The sequence below is a fragment of the Pongo pygmaeus genome, chromosome 15, assembly GCF_028885625.2.
Source record: "Pongo pygmaeus isolate AG05252 chromosome 15, NHGRI_mPonPyg2-v2.0_pri, whole genome shotgun sequence".
Taxonomy (NCBI): Eukaryota; Metazoa; Chordata; class Mammalia; order Primates; family Hominidae; genus Pongo; species Pongo pygmaeus.
Genome location: NC_072388.2, coordinates 89,722,197 through 89,739,778, shown reverse-complemented (window position 1 = coordinate 89,739,778; position 17,582 = coordinate 89,722,197). Strand labels below are relative to the sequence as shown.

The 17,582-nt window shown below is 40.0% G+C and overlaps 1 protein-coding gene across 10 annotated transcripts in view; it reads left to right on the top strand.

Moving 5' to 3' along the window:
- The window catches only part of TTC7B (tetratricopeptide repeat domain 7B), a 292,264-nt gene that overhangs the window by 122,669 nt on the left and 152,013 nt on the right, over nt 1–17,582 (top strand). For all 10 annotated transcript variants that reach the window (XM_063651994.1, XM_063651990.1, XM_063651993.1 and 7 more), the window contains 3 exons: nt 2,061–2,139; nt 7,196–7,368; nt 16,504–16,567. In XM_063651994.1, coding sequence (XP_063508064.1) covers nt 2,061–2,139; nt 7,196–7,368; nt 16,504–16,567 — 316 coding nt within the window. The remainder of the gene's footprint in view (nt 1–2,060; nt 2,140–7,195; nt 7,369–16,503; nt 16,568–17,582) is intronic.

The following is a 17,582-nucleotide window of genomic DNA, read 5'->3' as shown; positions in this document are numbered from 1 at the left end:
TTCACTGGACTTCTTCACCTGGGCCAACGGATTTTCTTTCCAGCTTTGGACCAGTAATGAGTATCTCATTAGTTGTCATCACTGGGACACACAGAATTTATGTTATAAATATATGAAGTAATTTGCATATTAATGATGCAAAACATAGACCTGAACTCTTGGATTCATATTTTGTTTCTTCCTCTAGAGTTACACTTCTGTTTTAGAGCTTATGTGTACCCAGGAAGGTAACAGAGTATGGTAGAAAGCTCCCAGCTCACTCTCTCACTGGGTCTGTGAGCTTGAGCAAGCCCTTCACTTCTGTGTCATAATGGACCAGATTCTGTTGGATCATTTATAGCTGGAAAATTCTGTGCTTCTGTAACTGTCTAAGTAGCTCATTCTGTTTCCTAGGACACTGGAAACATTCTGAATGACCAGTTCCTATTTGTAGGCTTCCCTGGGTTACAATATTTAGGTTTGATACTGCTTATTCCAGGCTTGATTTCTACCTGGTAAATCAGCCCCTTCAACCAGGGTCTCCACTTATGTTGCCTCAGTCACAGCTTATTTCATACAATTCAAAGTACCATCCCTTCTGTACCCAGTAGGAGTTTAATCCGTGATTCTGGAACAAAGTTAGACTACCATATCCATTCCCATCCTTTGTTTAGCTGTAGCTATTTCCTTCCTGCCATGTTACTTAAGAGAACTGAGCTTCAGTCCAAAGCAAATGTACTTTGTTGCCTGTGAACATGGGTCCCATAAAAACAAATGAAGGAGAAAGCAGAGTAGATTGCATGTCCCAGGGCCTGTTACCTAATCTTTATTCACGTCTCTGTTAGGTTTCCTTTAGTGCTGCTTGGCATCCTGAGCACAGCTTCTCTTTTTATGCCACCGTCAAGCTTCTGATCTGATATCATCTGATATGTGTGGGTGAGAGGACTATGGGAGTATTTATGTACCTATGCCAATAAATCATTATCTTAAAGTTCTGGGGCCATTCTAGTGCATGAGAGCCCTGGGATGTCATGTAGGTATAAGATGCGAATTAATAACCCTCATGAGTGCTTGTAACTTACAGAACCACATTCAGTTTAGTACCTTTGCGCGATTCAAAATGTCATCCAAGAAGAGAGCCAAATACCTAGAGCATCTGCCACGGCCTGCAGAGGCTGGCTGACACGTTTGCACTGGCTGACCCACGCTGTGGCTTTTTGGAAAGATGAGATATGTTCTAATGAGCAGGTTATATATATCGCCAAGTTATGTCATAGGTGGTGGCAGTGCTTAATGTAAAGGGATCGGCTGGGGAGCGTTCCCAGCTCAACAGGCTGGATGCAGCTTTCAGAGAGGAGAAGTGGGGCTTGAAAATATTGACAAGGATGTTACAAAATAATTATTTGTCTCTTAATGAAACATGTCACCAAATGTGTCCCTGTGGGGTGTGAGTGGCAGCGAGATGAGGTGTGCTCTGCTCACACTCAGGGAGCTCACACGCTCACTCTCAGAAGGGGCCTCTGACCCTTTGCTTCTTTTTTTCAGTGTGGGGTTTGGAGGGGGGTTGGTTTGATGAATTTACTGGGTTTGATAAGTTTATGTTCTCAAAAATGCAGAGTGGTTGCTTGGTGGAGTTCCTGTTTTTTTGTGCCTTCCATCTTCATATTTTATCCTTACCCATGTTGCATACGGTGCTTGCTCATATTCCTGTGCCCTGTTGCCCAGTGTTGTCTCCCACCTTTTAAATGAAAATGTAGATTTCAGTCCCACTCTATAGAGCCATTGAGAGTTTGAACACAGACTCTTCTAAGGTATCTTGCTTTTTAATTTGTTGGCTTCAACTGATTTTCAAATTTTTATTTTTTAGAGAAAATGTGCTAGGGGTTAGAAAACACAAAAGGCCATCAATCTTAGGTCAAATGTTTCATTTAACCAAAGATGGCTAGACACGTGCAGAGTAATCGTTTGCTTAAAATCTAGCCAACAGCTTTTATGCAGACAAAATGCATTGAAACGTGCATATAAAATATTTAATATTAATACATGCCAGATGAAAACCGTCAAATTCTGTGTCCACACAGGAACTTGACAAGAGGAGTCGGAAGATTTAGAGAGCTTCTCAGAGCAGTTGAAACGAGAACGACTCAAAACCTGCGAATGGTAAGTGTGACCAGTGACTTGATTGAGGCCAGCAGGGCACTTGTCTCAAAGGTATTTACATTCATATGTTTCTACATTTATGTATTATAAATATATGTGACATATATTTATTATAAATATAAATATATATGTCACTGGGCTTGTGAACTTGAGCAAGCCCTTTCACTTCTGTGTCATGATGGATATTTATGTGACATATATTTATAATATATAAATAGCAGTTTACTCATTTAAAGTTTTTAGCATATTCACAGAATTGTCCGGCTATCACTAATATTTAATTTCAGGACATCTTAATCACCCCCAAAAGAAACTCTTTACTCGTTAGTAGTCAATCCCCATTTTCCCCTTCCCCTAGTCCCTGGCAACCACTAATTTACTTTCTGTTTCTGTGGATTTGCCTATTTGGGGCATTTGCTGTAACTGGAATGATACAATTTGTGGTTTTGTTTTTTTGTTTTGAGATAGAGTCTCGCTCTGTTGCCCAGGCTGGAGTGCAATGGCACAATCCTGGCTCATTGCATCCTGCCCCAGCCTCCGAGTAGCTGGGACTACAGGCGCGCATCACCACACCTGACTAATTTGTGGTCTTTTTGTGATTGACTTTCTTCACTTAGCATAATGCTTTCAAGGTTCCTCTGGGTCACAGCATGATCAGTATTTCTTTCCTTTTTATTGCCAGATAATATTCCATTGTATGGATATATCACATTTTATTTGTCCGTTCATCAGCTGATGGACATTGGGTTGTTTCTACTTTTGGGCAATTACAAGTAATGCTGCTACAAACATTCATGTACAAGTTTTTATGTGGACATATGTGTTCTTTCTCTTGGCTGTATACTTAGAAGTGGAATTTCTGGGTCATATGGTAACTGTGTTTAACAATTTGAGGTGCTGCCAGACTGTTTTCCAAAGCAGCTGTACCATATTACATTCCCATCAGCAGCTATGAGGGTTCCAATTTCTCCACACCCTCAACAACAGTTGTTATTATCTTTTTAGGTGTAACCATCCTGGTGGGAGTGCAGTGATATTCCATTGTGGTTTGATTGGCACTTCCCTGATGGCTAATGATTTTGAGCATCCTTTCCTGTGTTGTTGGCAGCGTTCTCTGCTGAAACCTGAGAATTGCACCTGTTAAGGCAGGTAGAATGTAGGCCCTAATGGCTGCCAGGGTGTTGAGGGGTTGGTGTATGCTTATGATTCATACCAAACTCAGACAGAATAAGGCAGATTGGATCCCGAGGGCTGCTAGTTGTTTGGCTAATTATATTGACTATAAAACTTGGAAGAGAAATATACAACATAGTTAAATTAACTGGTTGGTTAGCAATTTGGCTCTCCTGTTGACTTGAATTCTTTCTATTCCTTTTTAATCCTTTCACTTTCCTATCTAGGGACGTTCATTAGATAGACCTCTATAACTTGCCCTACACAGCCATAGCCAGTGGGTGCTTGAGTGGAGGACTGGTGCTTATTAAAAGCTAAGCAAATGCCACATGTCACAGTTGATGTAACAACCTCATGTAAGATTGCAATTTATCTTTTGTTGCCCATACTTTTGTCCTTTCTTTATCATGAATCCTTTAAATGCTATAGGAGATTATTCAGTTGGGCAAGACTAAGAGATTCTTGTCATAGGAAATGACTTCATTGTGGTGTCTCCAGAGTTTTAAGAGGTGGATGTACAACTCATGGGGCCAGATGGCCAAGCTGGGCTTTCCTAGAATTATGGGGGTGAGACCGGATGGACAACTTCACACACACACACACACACACACACTCATACACACCCTGCCATCACCACCACCAAGAGCTCAGTTGGCCTTCAAAATTTACTTATATATCGATGTGATTTATAGGTGCCTTAAGAAGTTCAAACAAAATATTTCCATTTTTAGCGTTCTTCAAGGCAGAAGAACCTACAAGAATATGGATAAAAGTTGTTGCCAGCTGTCTTTTTCTCTCAAATTTACCTCTTCTCAGTATTTCATAAAACGTCCCAACTGGTCAATATGAACAGCTTCTTCCAAGATTTGGAAGCACAATTAAAGTAACTGACTGAATTGGCAAGTGTTTTCATAATTGTTTTAAAAGCGCATTTTAAAAAGTCAGTCTTTCAAAATTGCTTAAATATGGAGCATTTGTTCATATTGTTGACTCTCACTGGTATCTTGATTTACATTGGACGTTGGAAAGTTTCTCCATCTAATGACATTCATAAGCAGTGTTTCCATCAGCCTTAATAACTATGATTGTTTTAGATTAGCTGATTATTACAATTTTATAATATTCTTATGAGATGGAAAAGTTGCTTTGTAAACTCTATCTGGTGTGAGATCGTAGCAGAGAAGGATTTAAAAGTATATTTTCAACAGTTCCACTCTTAGGTATATACTCCAAATAATTAAAAACAGGTGTTCTGCAGTGAGCTATGTGTGATTGCACCACTGCACTCCAGCCTGGGTGACAGAGTGAGACCCTGTTTCAAAACAAACAAAAAAACCCGCAGATGTTCAAACAAAAACTTGTACATGGATGTTTGTAGCAGCACTATTTATGATAGCCAAAAGCTGGAAGCAATACACATGTCTAGAACTGATGAATGGATAAGCAACATGTGGTATATCCGTGCAATGGAATATCATTCAGCCATAAAGAAGAATGAAGTACTGATACATATACAACGATATGGATGAACCTTGAAAACTTTATGCTAAGTAACGGAAGCTGGTCACAAAAAGACCCATATCACATACTTTAATTTATATAAAATGTCCAAAATAGGCAAATCCATGGAGCCAGAAAGCATGTTGATTGTTCCCAGAGTCTGAGAGGGAGGGGAAGTGGGGAGTGATTGCCTAAAGGATATAGGGTTTTCTTCTGGGGTGATGAAAATGTTCTGGAACTAGATAGTGCTAATGGTTGCACAACATTGTGAGTGTCCTGAATGCTGTTGGATTGTACACTTTAAATAATTAAAATGGTGGCTTTTATGTTATGTGAATTTCATCACAAGCTTTAAAACACATACACACACAAAAAGGGCATTTAATGACCAAATTTGTACGTAAATATCCAGGTCTTATTTCAGGCCCACTTCCCACCTTTGTCTCCTTTGATTCTGAATTTATTTTATAGTTACCAACAATTTGATGCATTTAAACTACAGGCTAAATGTAGGTTGAGTGTAAAAAGTAAAAAGTATGCTAGATATTGGTGATCTTGCTGGTAATTTCGTATTTATTGTTTTTTTCTGAACTTCATTTGAGCTTTCAGTGGACATAACCAAATGGCCTTCTTAATAGGTAGAGCACTGGTGAAGTGATGTCTTTAAAATATGCAATCACATCAAAACCCCATTTTTTAAAAATCTCTCGGGAAGGTTAATATGCTGAGGGAAAATGAGACCTAGCATGAGCTATCTAGTAGTGAACAAGCAAACTGTTTAGGGCAGAAATTTTTACAACTTTAAAATCCCTCCATGGCAAATATATTCAGAAAATGAAATTCCTTGTTCATTTTTTTCCCCTTTAATGCTTATTTCTCAGCTATAGTGAGTGGAAGTTATTTTTGCCAGTTGAAGTTTCCAGCAAAAGTCATTAGCTTATATGACTGCAATGAGATCAAAATGAAACTATAATGGAAGGTTTAAGAAAACAGTTCAGGAGCTGTTTAGGTCCTGAAAATTGTGTTCTTATGAGATCTTTACAGATTGCTCAGTTGGGGATGATCAGAGTGCATTTAATTTCCCATTTTTATAGACATTTAATGGCAATGGGTCTTACTTGGGAATAATCAAGAAAATTTGCCTTTACCCAGTGGTTATCAGAAACCACTCTGTTAGTGATTTGGTTGGATTTAACTTTCCTTGTGGTGTTTTAAGAGATTTCATATGGATGAAAGCTTAGCAAAGCCCTCTTCTGAAACATTTACTTATTTTTTTTTAAAAAGGCTCCTTCTCAGAAGATCAGCAGTCTTTGTCTGCATCTTCAAAGAATGCTAAAACCTGGTAGAAGACCATGCTGGTTTATGATGCCACCTCTGGCTGATCATGGGTAGAGTGAACTACCCTGGGATGCAGTGCTTCTCTTTTCAGAGGGATTTTTTTTTAAATTACTTATCCTTTTGTTTGTTACTGGAAGATTACAAGCTAAGTGAACTGACATGCATCAGTCAACAAAACACTTCTTAGTACATACCACACATTCTTTCCCCCCATACATTATATTATACATCGTACTGTTTTAGGCAATGGAGTTACAGAAGTTTGGGAAGCATATTAATCTGCATCTAACTTGGAGGACAGGATCCAGGAGGAGGACAGGAAGCATATTAATCTGCATCTAACTTGGAGGACAGGATCCAGTTGTTTCTGGGTTTTCACTGTGAAGAAGGGGATACCCATCCAGCTTTGAAGAAAGGTCTTTCTTGATCGGGAATCATGTTCCCACTTTGCCTTCCCTATTGCACAAGGCCAGTGAGAACCTCTGGGCCAGGAGCCCAGGATGCACTGAGAATAGACACTCAGGTGCTGAGTCCTCGGGGGTGGGATGTATAGGCCCTGCCATTGGTACATTTAAGAAAGAAGATGTCTACAGTGGACATCGGATTGTCAGTGAGGATAATTTTTTCTGGGATAGCATTATCTAAGCTGAGTACGAGCATTTTGCCAGGCTTGAGGTTTAGCACACATCATTAGTGATGCTGATATCTGCAGCTCACCTGTTATTTATAAGAGCTCTTGGGAAAGGGCTTAGCCAAAAGTTTCAGTTGTTTCAGGTATAAAACATATTTAGTATTCCAGAGTGTGACAGATGGGGTGGCATTTGAAGTACATGAACCTTTTAAGTGTTCAAACATCTTGGTGAATCATATTTTCTTTTCTTTCTTGTCATAAACTGGTATAATTACCATCGTAAAAGAAAAATTTTTAATTATGAGCCTTGCAGTAGTGCTTAGCACAATGCGATGATATAAACATTTATTGACTGACTGAATGACTAATACAAAATAGATTCATGGCTATGCTTTTCCTCGTTTATGTTCCCAGACAATAGCCAGGCAGCTGGCAGAGATCTTGTTGCGGGGTATGTGTGAGCAGAGCTACTGGAACCCTCTGGAGGATCCACCATGCCAGTCACCTCTGGACGATCCTCTCCGCAAAGGAGCAAACACAAAAACCTACACTCTCACTCGGAGAGCCCGTGTCTACTCAGGAGAGAAGTATGAAAATTGATGTCCTCACTTGTAGGTTATGGGATGGGAGGAAAACTTGGGAAAATTCAAGGATGATGAGAAGTACAAGAGTAGATTTTTTCCTTAAAAGAAAATCAAATGAACAAGTCTAATTTTCCAGTTTAGTAGAGATTCCTCATTACTTTTTGTAACTTCAGCAAATATCTGTGCACTAGCAGGGACATTTTAAGTAGGAGAATGCTCTCATCTCAGTGCTTGGGTGCCATTTGCAGCCATCACTATTGGTTTTTGGAATTTTCTTTCCATTTATTATAAGACCTCAGCATCAGACAGCAATCAGAAATAAAGCTATCTGTAAGCCATCTAACATCTCACATCGATCTCACCCATCTAACATTTCTTTTCTTCAGCAATTCCTTGATCCTTTTGTTTAAAATCTTGTTCTAAATGGAACTAGATATAAGAAGGAGAATCTAATATTTGCAAGTGATTGGAAAGTGATGTCTCTTTAGAATTTCTTTATCTTTTTTAAGTTTTAAATTTGAGACTTGATCACCTTGGAGGATAACGGGTCAGAGAGTCACTAGAGTCTTAGCATGAGCCTTCCTCAGGCCAGGGGAAGCCAGACACAGGAGGGAGAGACAAGGAGAAGGGCTGCGAGGCTGGAATGGTTGTTGACTCATTCTCAATGCCTCCCATTCAAGTCTTGAATTCCCATCTTTGCCTGCTCTTTTAAATTTTAAAATTTTTTTTATTTTTTATTTTTTTGAGATGGAGTCAGGCTCTTTTGTCCATGCTGGAGTGCAGTGGCGCAATCTGCAACCTCTGCCTTCCAGGTTCAAGTGATTCTCCTGCCTCAGCCTCCCAAGTAGCTGAGATTACAGACACATACCACCACACCTAGCTAATTTTTTTTTTTTTTTTTTTTTTTAAGACAGAGCATCTCCCTGTCACCAGGCTGGAGTGCAGTGGCGTGATCTCGGCTCACTGCAACTCCACCTCCTGGGTTCAAGTGATTCCCCTGCCTCAGCCTCCCAAGTAGCTGGGACTACAGGCGCGTGCCACCATGCCTGGCTAATTTTTTGTATTTTAGTAGAGACGAGGTTTTACCATGTTGGCCAGTATGGTTTCGATCTCCTGACCTCGTGATCCACCTGCCTTGTCCTCCCAAAGTGCTGGGATTACAGGTGTGAGCCACCATTCTGGGACAATTTTTGTATTTTTAGTAGAGACAGGGTTTCACTATGTTGGCCAGGCTGGTCTTGAACTCCTGACCTCAGGTGATCTGCCCACTTTGGCCTCCCAAAGTGTTGGGATTACAGGCATGAGCCACCGCTCTGGCCTTTGCCTGTTCTTATAAGGACAAGACATGATGGCTTTTCAGACTCTCTGTATGAAGGAAAGGGGAACACACATGAATAAATATTGAAGACCTTTTCCATGTTTTCAAATTAGAAAAACAGCTTAGAGGATGAGGTGGCTGCTTCTGAAGTCCCAGAGAAAGCACTAATAGAGATGGCGTGACTACACGCTTTCTCCATCTGAAGATCAAGATTTCAAACATCTGAAAATGATTGTTGTACTTCCAGAGGAGTCGACATTTCTTCAAGGTTGCCACCTCTTAATAGTCCTCTGAAGTTGACCCTTGCATTTCTCTCTCTTGTCACCTTCTTGTTCAAGTTTGTGTTTCTTACATGGATTCAGATGAGTTAGCATATTCTTAGCTTTTTCCCTCGGCTTATCTTAATTTAGTTTTATCCCCCTTTTCTACAGCCTTGTTGAACCATGAGTTTGTTTAATTCACAATCTGTGTTTACTCTTTAGTCCTTATCTAGATTCATAGAACATCTGTTCTAGCAATTTTCAATGCTCTTATTTTTAAAATGCTGACCCCTCATTATGAAGCAGGTTTGGGGTTCATTTTTAAGTGATATTTGTATCATAAAAATAGACTCTAGAGTTTTCCCCTGCTTTAGATGCTTCTTAATAACCAAGGTGCCAGGTGCATTAAGGAACTCCACTCTCCCCCTCTTCCCCCAGTCCACTTTGACAATGGCCAGAGCTCTGTGTCTCTTTGGGTGCCATCCAGTATGGCCTCACCCCTTGAAGGCAGAGAAGCTCACAGTGCTGGCAGTGCTGGCCATTTCTCCATTTCCTGAACCACTCAGATTTTGTCACTTTTCTAATGTCAACTTTCCCATGTGTACAAGGAGAATTATAGAAGCAAAATGCAGCTCCAGAAAATGCAGTTATTAAAGGGAGCATTCCCATAGTAGCACTGGCTACTGAGTCACAAGTTTCAGTTCACATGGATACACGTGATCAGCTTTTAAAAAAACTGTTTTATTGAAACATAATTCACATATTATACAATTCATCCATTGAAAGTGTGCAATTCAGTGGCTTTTAGTATACTTGCATAGTTGTGCATCCATCGCCATGATTGGAACATTTTTATTACCCCCAAAATGAACCCAGCACCTCTTAGCTGTCACCTTCCTGTCTCCCAAGCCCCTGAATTTCCATATGAATTTTAGCTTGTCCATTTTTGAAAAAAAAAAAAAAAATAGGCAGCTGGGATTTTAATAGGAATTGCATTGAATTTGTTGATCAATTTGAGGAATATTTCCATATTAAAAATATTAAGTCTTCTGATCCATGAACATGAGATATCTTTGCATCTATTTAGGTTGTCTTTAATTTATTTCAACAATGGTTTGTATTTTTCAGGATATAAAGCTTCTATTTCTTTTGTTACGCTTATTCCTAAATGTGTGTGCACATGTGTGTGCACATGCATGCATGCAAATGTGCATTATTCTTTTTGATGCTATTATAAATAGAGTTGTTTTCTTAATTTCATTTTTGGATTGCTTATTGCAAGTATATGGAAATACAACAGATTTTGTAAATTGATCTTGTATACTGTAACCTTGCTGAATTTGTTTATTGGGCCTAATAGTTTTTTTGGATTCTTCAGGATTTTCTATATCAAGATTGTGTCATCTATTAATACTAATATAGATGGTTTTACTTTTTCCTTTCTAACCTAGATGCATTTTATTTTATTTTCTTCCTTAATTGTCCTGGCTAGAACTTCCAGTACAATGTTGAACAGAAGTGGCAAGCATGGACATCCTTGTCTCATTCCTGATCTCAGGCGGGGGAAATTATCTAGTCTTTCACAGAGTATGGTGTTCGCTGTGGGCTTTTATAGATGCCCTTCATCAGGTTAAGAAAAGGGCTTCCTATTTCTAGTTTGTTATTTTTATTATTAATGGGTGTTGAATTTTGTCAACTGCTTTTTCTGCATCAATTGAAATGATAATGTGGGTTTTGTCCTTTATTCTAATGCTGTGGTGTATCACATTAATTGATTTTCACACATTAAGCCAACCTGCATCCCTGTCCAAGTCATGGTGTATACTCCTTTTTATTATTGCTGGGTTCTATTTGCTGATATTTTGTTAAAGATTTTTACATCTATATTTATAAAAGATACTATTCTGCAGTTTTCTTATGATATCTTTGTCTGGTTTTGGTATTAGAGTAAATTGGCCTCATAAAATGAGTTGGAGACTATTCCCTCCTCTTCTTTTTGAAAGAGTTTGTGGACAATTGGTATTAATCCTTTAAATATTTGGTAGACTTCACCAGTGAAGCCACCTAGACCTAGGCTTGCTTTCTTTGTAGGAAGTTGTTTTTTTTTTTTTTTTTTTTTTTAAATATATACTGATTCAATCTCTTTACTTATTATAGGTCTATTTGTATTTTCTATTTCTTCTTGAATCAGTTTGAATAGTTTGCATCTTTCTAGATATGTGTCTGCTTCATCTAAATTACCTAAGTTGCTTCCGTACAGTTGTTCATAGCGTTCCTTTATAATTTTTTTGTATTTCTACAGGGTTGGTTGTCATGTTCTCTCGTTTCTCATTTTAGTAATTTAAGTCGTTTTTCTCTTTTTTAGAGTCAGTCTAACTAAAAGTTTTGTCAATTTTGTTGATCTTTTTAAGGAACCAACTTTGGGTTTTGACTTTTTTCTATTGCGATTCTGTTCTCTGTTTCATTGATTTCCACATGAATCCTATGCCTTCATTTATCACCATCAGTTTTTAGCTTTGTAATTTTGTGGGTTCAGAGCTCTACTTCTTAGAATATTAGTAAAGAGGAACAGCTGTGGGAGTTATTCTTGTTTGGACGTTCCCTTCTTACCAAGGCTGGACTCTGACCCATCCACATTGGCAGAAGGCACATTCTCACCGTTCAGTTATGCCGGTTTGGAGGTGGGAAAGGGAATCCGTAGATAATGCGCAAACCTCGTTTTGGCTAACGGTCTCCTTCCCCACAGTCTCTTATGAGAAGTATAATAAGTGTCAAGCAAAATTTAGATGGCAGAGATCCTTTTACCTCCAGAAAACCACAAGGACCATTCAGAAGAGTTGGTCGTAATGGAACATAACTGAAAAACATGCCCTGCCAGGAAGCTGCACCCCGGGTCAAAGAGACCTGAACGTGAAATGCATACAGGGTGTTCACTCTGCCCATCTTGAATTTGAAAGGAAATATAATATAGAAAATCCTGGATGGAATGAGAAGAGGGATCACTTGTCATAGGCTTCCTTGCTTTCTTTTCTTCTGGGTGGTTTCTGTGAAGAATTGTATCAGCTTTTGTTTAATTATTTTTTAGAGTAAGCTTTTTTGGATACACGCCATACATAGAGAAAAATAAATCAAAAGTATGAAACTTGATGAACTTCCATCAAGTTCATCAACATATCCATGTAAGTAGCATTTGGTCAGGAAAGGACACTACTGGAGCCCTACACGCCCTCCCATGGCCTCTCCCAGTCACCACCCCCATCCAGGGCAGCACTCTCCCGACTTCTGTTGCAATAATTAGTCTAGCCCCTATCGTATGATACATGGAATCATATGATATGCACTCTCTAATGTTTAACTTCTTTTATCTAACTTTATATTTGAACTATTCACCCATATTTTTTCATATAGCAGTGTTTTTCATTGCTGCGAGGTATTTCATTTTATGACTGTCCTCCAATATATTGACCCATTCTGCTTGTGTTGTGAGTTTGAGTTGTTTCCCATTTGGGGCTAATAGGAACAGAAGAGTCTTGTACATGTTTCTTTTTTCCCCCTGCATCTACATGTTTCTTAATGTATATATATATATGTGTGTGTGTGTGTGTGTGTTTCAGTCAGTCAGGTATACTTTTTTTCATTGTATTTCTTCTTGTAAGAAGCATTTGAGGTAGCTTCAACAATTAAATGCACATTAGACTAGATAGTTAACACAAAGTAAAGCAGAAGATTAAAAACAGCTATTGTGGATACTGGTTAATATTGGATAATATTGCCAAGAAGCAGATGATGAAAAGATTCACTGAATGCTAGTGAGTGCCAGGCATTGTCTAAACTCCTTTGTAGGTCTCGGCGGAAAAGGTAATTATCATGGAATACTGAGTGTAGATCTGAACCTCCTGGTTGCCAGGAGTTTTTGGTAAGGATGGGGATGCTGCTTAAAATGGAAAATGGAGGGGTCTTGGCCGGGGAGGGCAGGACAGCCCGAGCCAGGCACTGGCTGGGCCCTTCCTTGGACACAATAAATCCTCAAGAGCTTGCAAAAATAAATAAATAAAATAAAATGGAAAGCAGAGGGATGTTGAAGGGTCAGGATGACTTCTTGATGGCCAAACCAAAGCTGTGTAAACGACCAGCTACACCGCTGGCTGCCTGTCGTCTCCTTGCCTCTGGTGTACACAGCCCACCTTGGAGTTGTGGAGAGGCCTGTCCTCTCAGCAGGAACATGGAAGCACTTGTGCAAGGTGATGTTCTATGTGGGATTCACCTGACCCACTCAGCAGAGTGTAGCCCAGTGGACCTGCACTGGGCTGCATGAGGAACGCTTCTTTCTTTGTCATGGGGAGATTTTTGACCTATATGAATTGACACAAAATGGAAGCGTGGTGAGGCCTCGATAGTCCTTACATCAGACTAGCTGATCCCTAATAATCAAGATGCACTCTTAATTTTCAGTTTAAGTCCTATTCCTTTTTTGGTACCCATTTATCCACATAAACCTGGGATTGATAGTAGATTCTGCCTTGGCATGTTTGCAGACAGTGTGACTTGGGGTCGGGGTGGGACTTCAGCCATTCTTGGCCTCCATGCCTCAGCTCTTATCTGGCTGGCTGTGGTTCAGTGGCTGTGTTTCTCCAGGAATTTCCTAGTAGTATCTCAGCCAGACATATTAAAATTATAAAGGAACCATTACTAGACCTTAGAGTTGATGTCATTATTTACAAATCAACTTTCTCGTGGGTTGGCAGTGTTCAAGGCCCTCCCTGCACCTAAATATAGAGTTTTAGGGGTGCCAGTGACCTTTAGACCTCAACTTGTCATTAGTTATATAATGGCTAACGATGACAGAAGAGATGAAATGCAGTTGGGTAAAGTTGGATTAATTTCTTTTGTATGATTGTGTCTACCGTTAAGGTAAAGTTTCTACCTTTTGGAGGAAATTTTTAAGAAAAAGCTATTATGTGGGAGCCCTGGCAAGATGATGATTACTACTTATACCTGAGAATTCTCGCCCTTGTTCCCTATGTCTTCTGTAGAATCAGAAAACGAGTTGGTAAATTCATCCAAAGTAAGAAAATGGGCAGTTTGCCTAAAGGTCACCCAGTGAGTTGGTGGCATAGCTGGGACGAGAACGCACCCTCCCATTCTCAGTGCAGCAGCTGCCCGCACTGCTGCCTCCTTCGCCAGCCCGCCAGCTCTTGGGAGCTTGTCCTCATGCCTGCTGAGCCCTGTTTTCTTCTTGTCCCCTTTTGTCCCCCACCTTCTCCTTCACGCAACTTCCTCTGGATCTAGGGCCCCAGTTTTCCCACCCTTCAAGGCTGAGGCCTGAGTACCCCAGTATCTCCCCCTGAGGCTCATGGGCCCCAAAGAGAAGGCCACAAAAGGAAGGCCCCAGCAGTTTTGACCATTCACCCTGAGCTCCATCCATGCTTCCCTGAGCAAACAAGAGGGAAGGAATTGGCTGGAAATGGGTCTAGAGAATTCATAATGATTGAGAGGGAGCCTTCCAATGTGTAGTTGTTTAGGTAGGTCTCTTAAAACTACCTTTTCTCCCCCCACTCCTGCTGGCCTTGGGAGCTTTGCAGTGCTCCTGAGTACCCACCTTGCCTGCCACAAATAGGGAGGATAGAGGAAGCGGAGCTGGATTCGGTTAATGTGCCACTTGTTAGCAACTATGGTAAAAATAACACAAACTAGCATTTAAGCAGGCTGGATGGCTCAAACAGAATTTGGAGATTAGCCGTGGACTGAATTGACTGCTGTTAAGTCACAATTAGCATAGGCTGTCTCTCTTTTCAATTGGTCTGGACAATGCAGAACTGGCTAGCCATGAAAAAAAAATCATTCATGTTACTGCTTTATTTGTAAGGACCCAGTTGCATGTAACCACAAGCCAGGATATCAGGAAATGATTGCTGGGCATGGGTGTGCGCATATGGGTGTGTGCGTGCGCACACACGCACACACAATGGTTCATGTTACTGCTTTATTTGCAAGGTCCCAATTGCATGTAACTACAAGCCAGGATATCAGGAAATGATTGCTGGGCATGGGTGTGCGCATATGGGTGTACGCGTGCACACACACACAATGGTTCATGTTACTGCTTTATTTGCAAGGTCCCAATTGCATGTAACCACAAGCCAGGATATCAGGAAATGATTGTGGGGCACAAGTGTGCATGTACATGCACACGCACACACACACACACACAACAACAACAACAACAACATACTGAGGTGGTTGTTTGGGAGACACTGAATTCAGAGCCTTTAGGCTCTATTCCAGAATCTAAGGGGAAAGAAGTGTCCCATCTGAAAAACCCAGATCATCTCAAGCTGACTTCTGAAGCAAGTCACTGCACATCCCCGAATCTTGCTCCTCATTCTCAGGCCAGCCTTTTCATAAAATTTTAGCCTCAGAAGAACGATAGAAACCATCCTGCAGGTGGCTTCCTTACCTCCGGCAGTGTCAGCATTGTAACGAGAATACCAGGCGCTGTATTCCTTCTGTCTTGCTCTTTATCATCCTAAGATGCAGTACAAAAATTGCCAGCACTTCAAAGAAAACAAATGTTTATAATTATGTGGAAATCCTTTTTTTTTTTTTTGCCTTTTATTGGGGGTGGGGGGAAATCCCTTCAATTACATGATTGTAATATTATCCCTGGGAAGACATAAACTTAGTTGTTTTTAGTCATCTTCAAGATATCTAGGAGTTTTTTTAAACCAAGTTCATTTTTATGTATTGCACTCTCTTCGTCCATTTCATGAAAAAATATTGAGTTTGACCCAATTGGTGATAACATTCACAATTCTGCTCAAAGGATTCTAGAGCTTTAGAAGAGGAGAAAAAATGCTGCAATTGCTCACAACACAGAAAATAGGCTGTAGAGAATACAGATTGGGGTTCTGCTGAGTTTTTATTATTCTCTAATCCTGAGCAACATAGAGCTTAAAAAGCTGTTTCTTTTAATCCAAGATTTAGGAGTTCAGCCAAATTCCATAAAATAGATTAATAAGAGCTCTTGCATGCTACCCCATAATAAAACTTATGTGTCTAAATAAGATAGCTCACTAAATTCTTACAGTATTAGAGAAATTATTCAAACTCTAAAATTGCTTCTAATCTCTTATTTCATCTAAACGACAGTATAAGATATGCCATTTAGCAGGTAAGATGTACTGTTTAGTGAAATGCCTGCAATTTATACCTCTGTAATAGGTTTAGGAGAAAGCTGGTATTATTTAGATAATGTCAATTTATTGAAATCTAAAATTCTGCCTCTGTAATATGTACATATGTTATTTGGGCTTTTAACTTGGTTTTTACAGCTTTACTTTACCCTTCTGCCTACCACTAAAATGCATTGCTAAAATGTATGAATTCCATAGATTACCATAGAAATAGGCAAATTAATTCAAGTGTCCAAATTATACAGTATTTTTCATGGGTATTATATAAAATTCTGGAAGCTTTTAGTGTTCAGTTCTGCTTGTATTTGTATATTTTGTGTTATTTTGAAACTGCCATATATCAAAGTCGGTTTTCTTTCTACTGCAGCATTTTTTGTCCTCAAGAAAATACGGAAGAAGCCCTGTTGTTATTGCTGATTAGTGAATCAATGGTAAGTGGAATGTGTTTTTACATTGTTCTTTCCCCTGGCCCTGTAGACCCTTTTTTGATATAGCCATTCTGCCAGTATCATGACTCTTTTTCTTAAGAGAAAATACTTTCTAGAGGGTATACCTGGATAGGAAAAACCAGTAGAGGTTTAAAAAGAGGGTTGTTTCTTAATTCCTGGACCAGCTAGCAATGTCCGTTGGTTAGCCTGGAGCTTAGAGCTTCTCTATCTTCTATCTTGAAGCAGGTTTCTTAGTTCATTCATTCATCCATCCAGTATTGGCTGAACATTATTGCAATTGTATCTAGGTAAACCACAGCTAAAATGACCACCGGAGGAACCTTAAAAGGAGAAAGAGGCCCCCAAAGGGTGACCTTTATAAGCCTCTCAATTTGCCCTGGAGTGGGCAAGAATTTTGGGATAAGTCATTTGTTGGATCTATAAAGCTCTGGTCTTCACAGCAGGAGCTTGATGAAACTCTCATCCTCCTGCCCTTGTTGTCTCTTCCAGCTCCTGGCTTTGCCAGACACTGTAAAGTCCCAGGCCGTGAGAGCTCACTTCTATTCCCTGTCACTGCTATTGTGAGGGAGTTTTTGTCAGACCCTCTTATTCCTTTGAAACATTTTCTTAGTATTTGGCCAGAATATCGAATTTTAGGTCTCTTTCACCACTCATCATTTATTGGGTTTCTGCCCTGTGTATCTATCACTAGGCTCTGTGGCCCTGGCTTGAAACCTTCAGGATCATGTGTGTTGTAATAGTGAATTCCTCAGCAGAAAAGTGATGTGTACTGAGCACCTGAGCAGAATGGGTGGGCTCCTGGAATCAAAAGATCTTGAGGGCTCACGTCCCCTTCCCTTATTTTATACATGAGGAACCCGAGGCCCAGAGCAGGCAGAATGCGTGCATCATGCAGTGGTCTCCTGCTAGGAGATTGTACTGCCCCCTCCCCATAGTTGTCACCGCTTACCTCCAACCCCCGGGGCAGCCCAGGGGAGAAAAGGGAATCATAACTAAA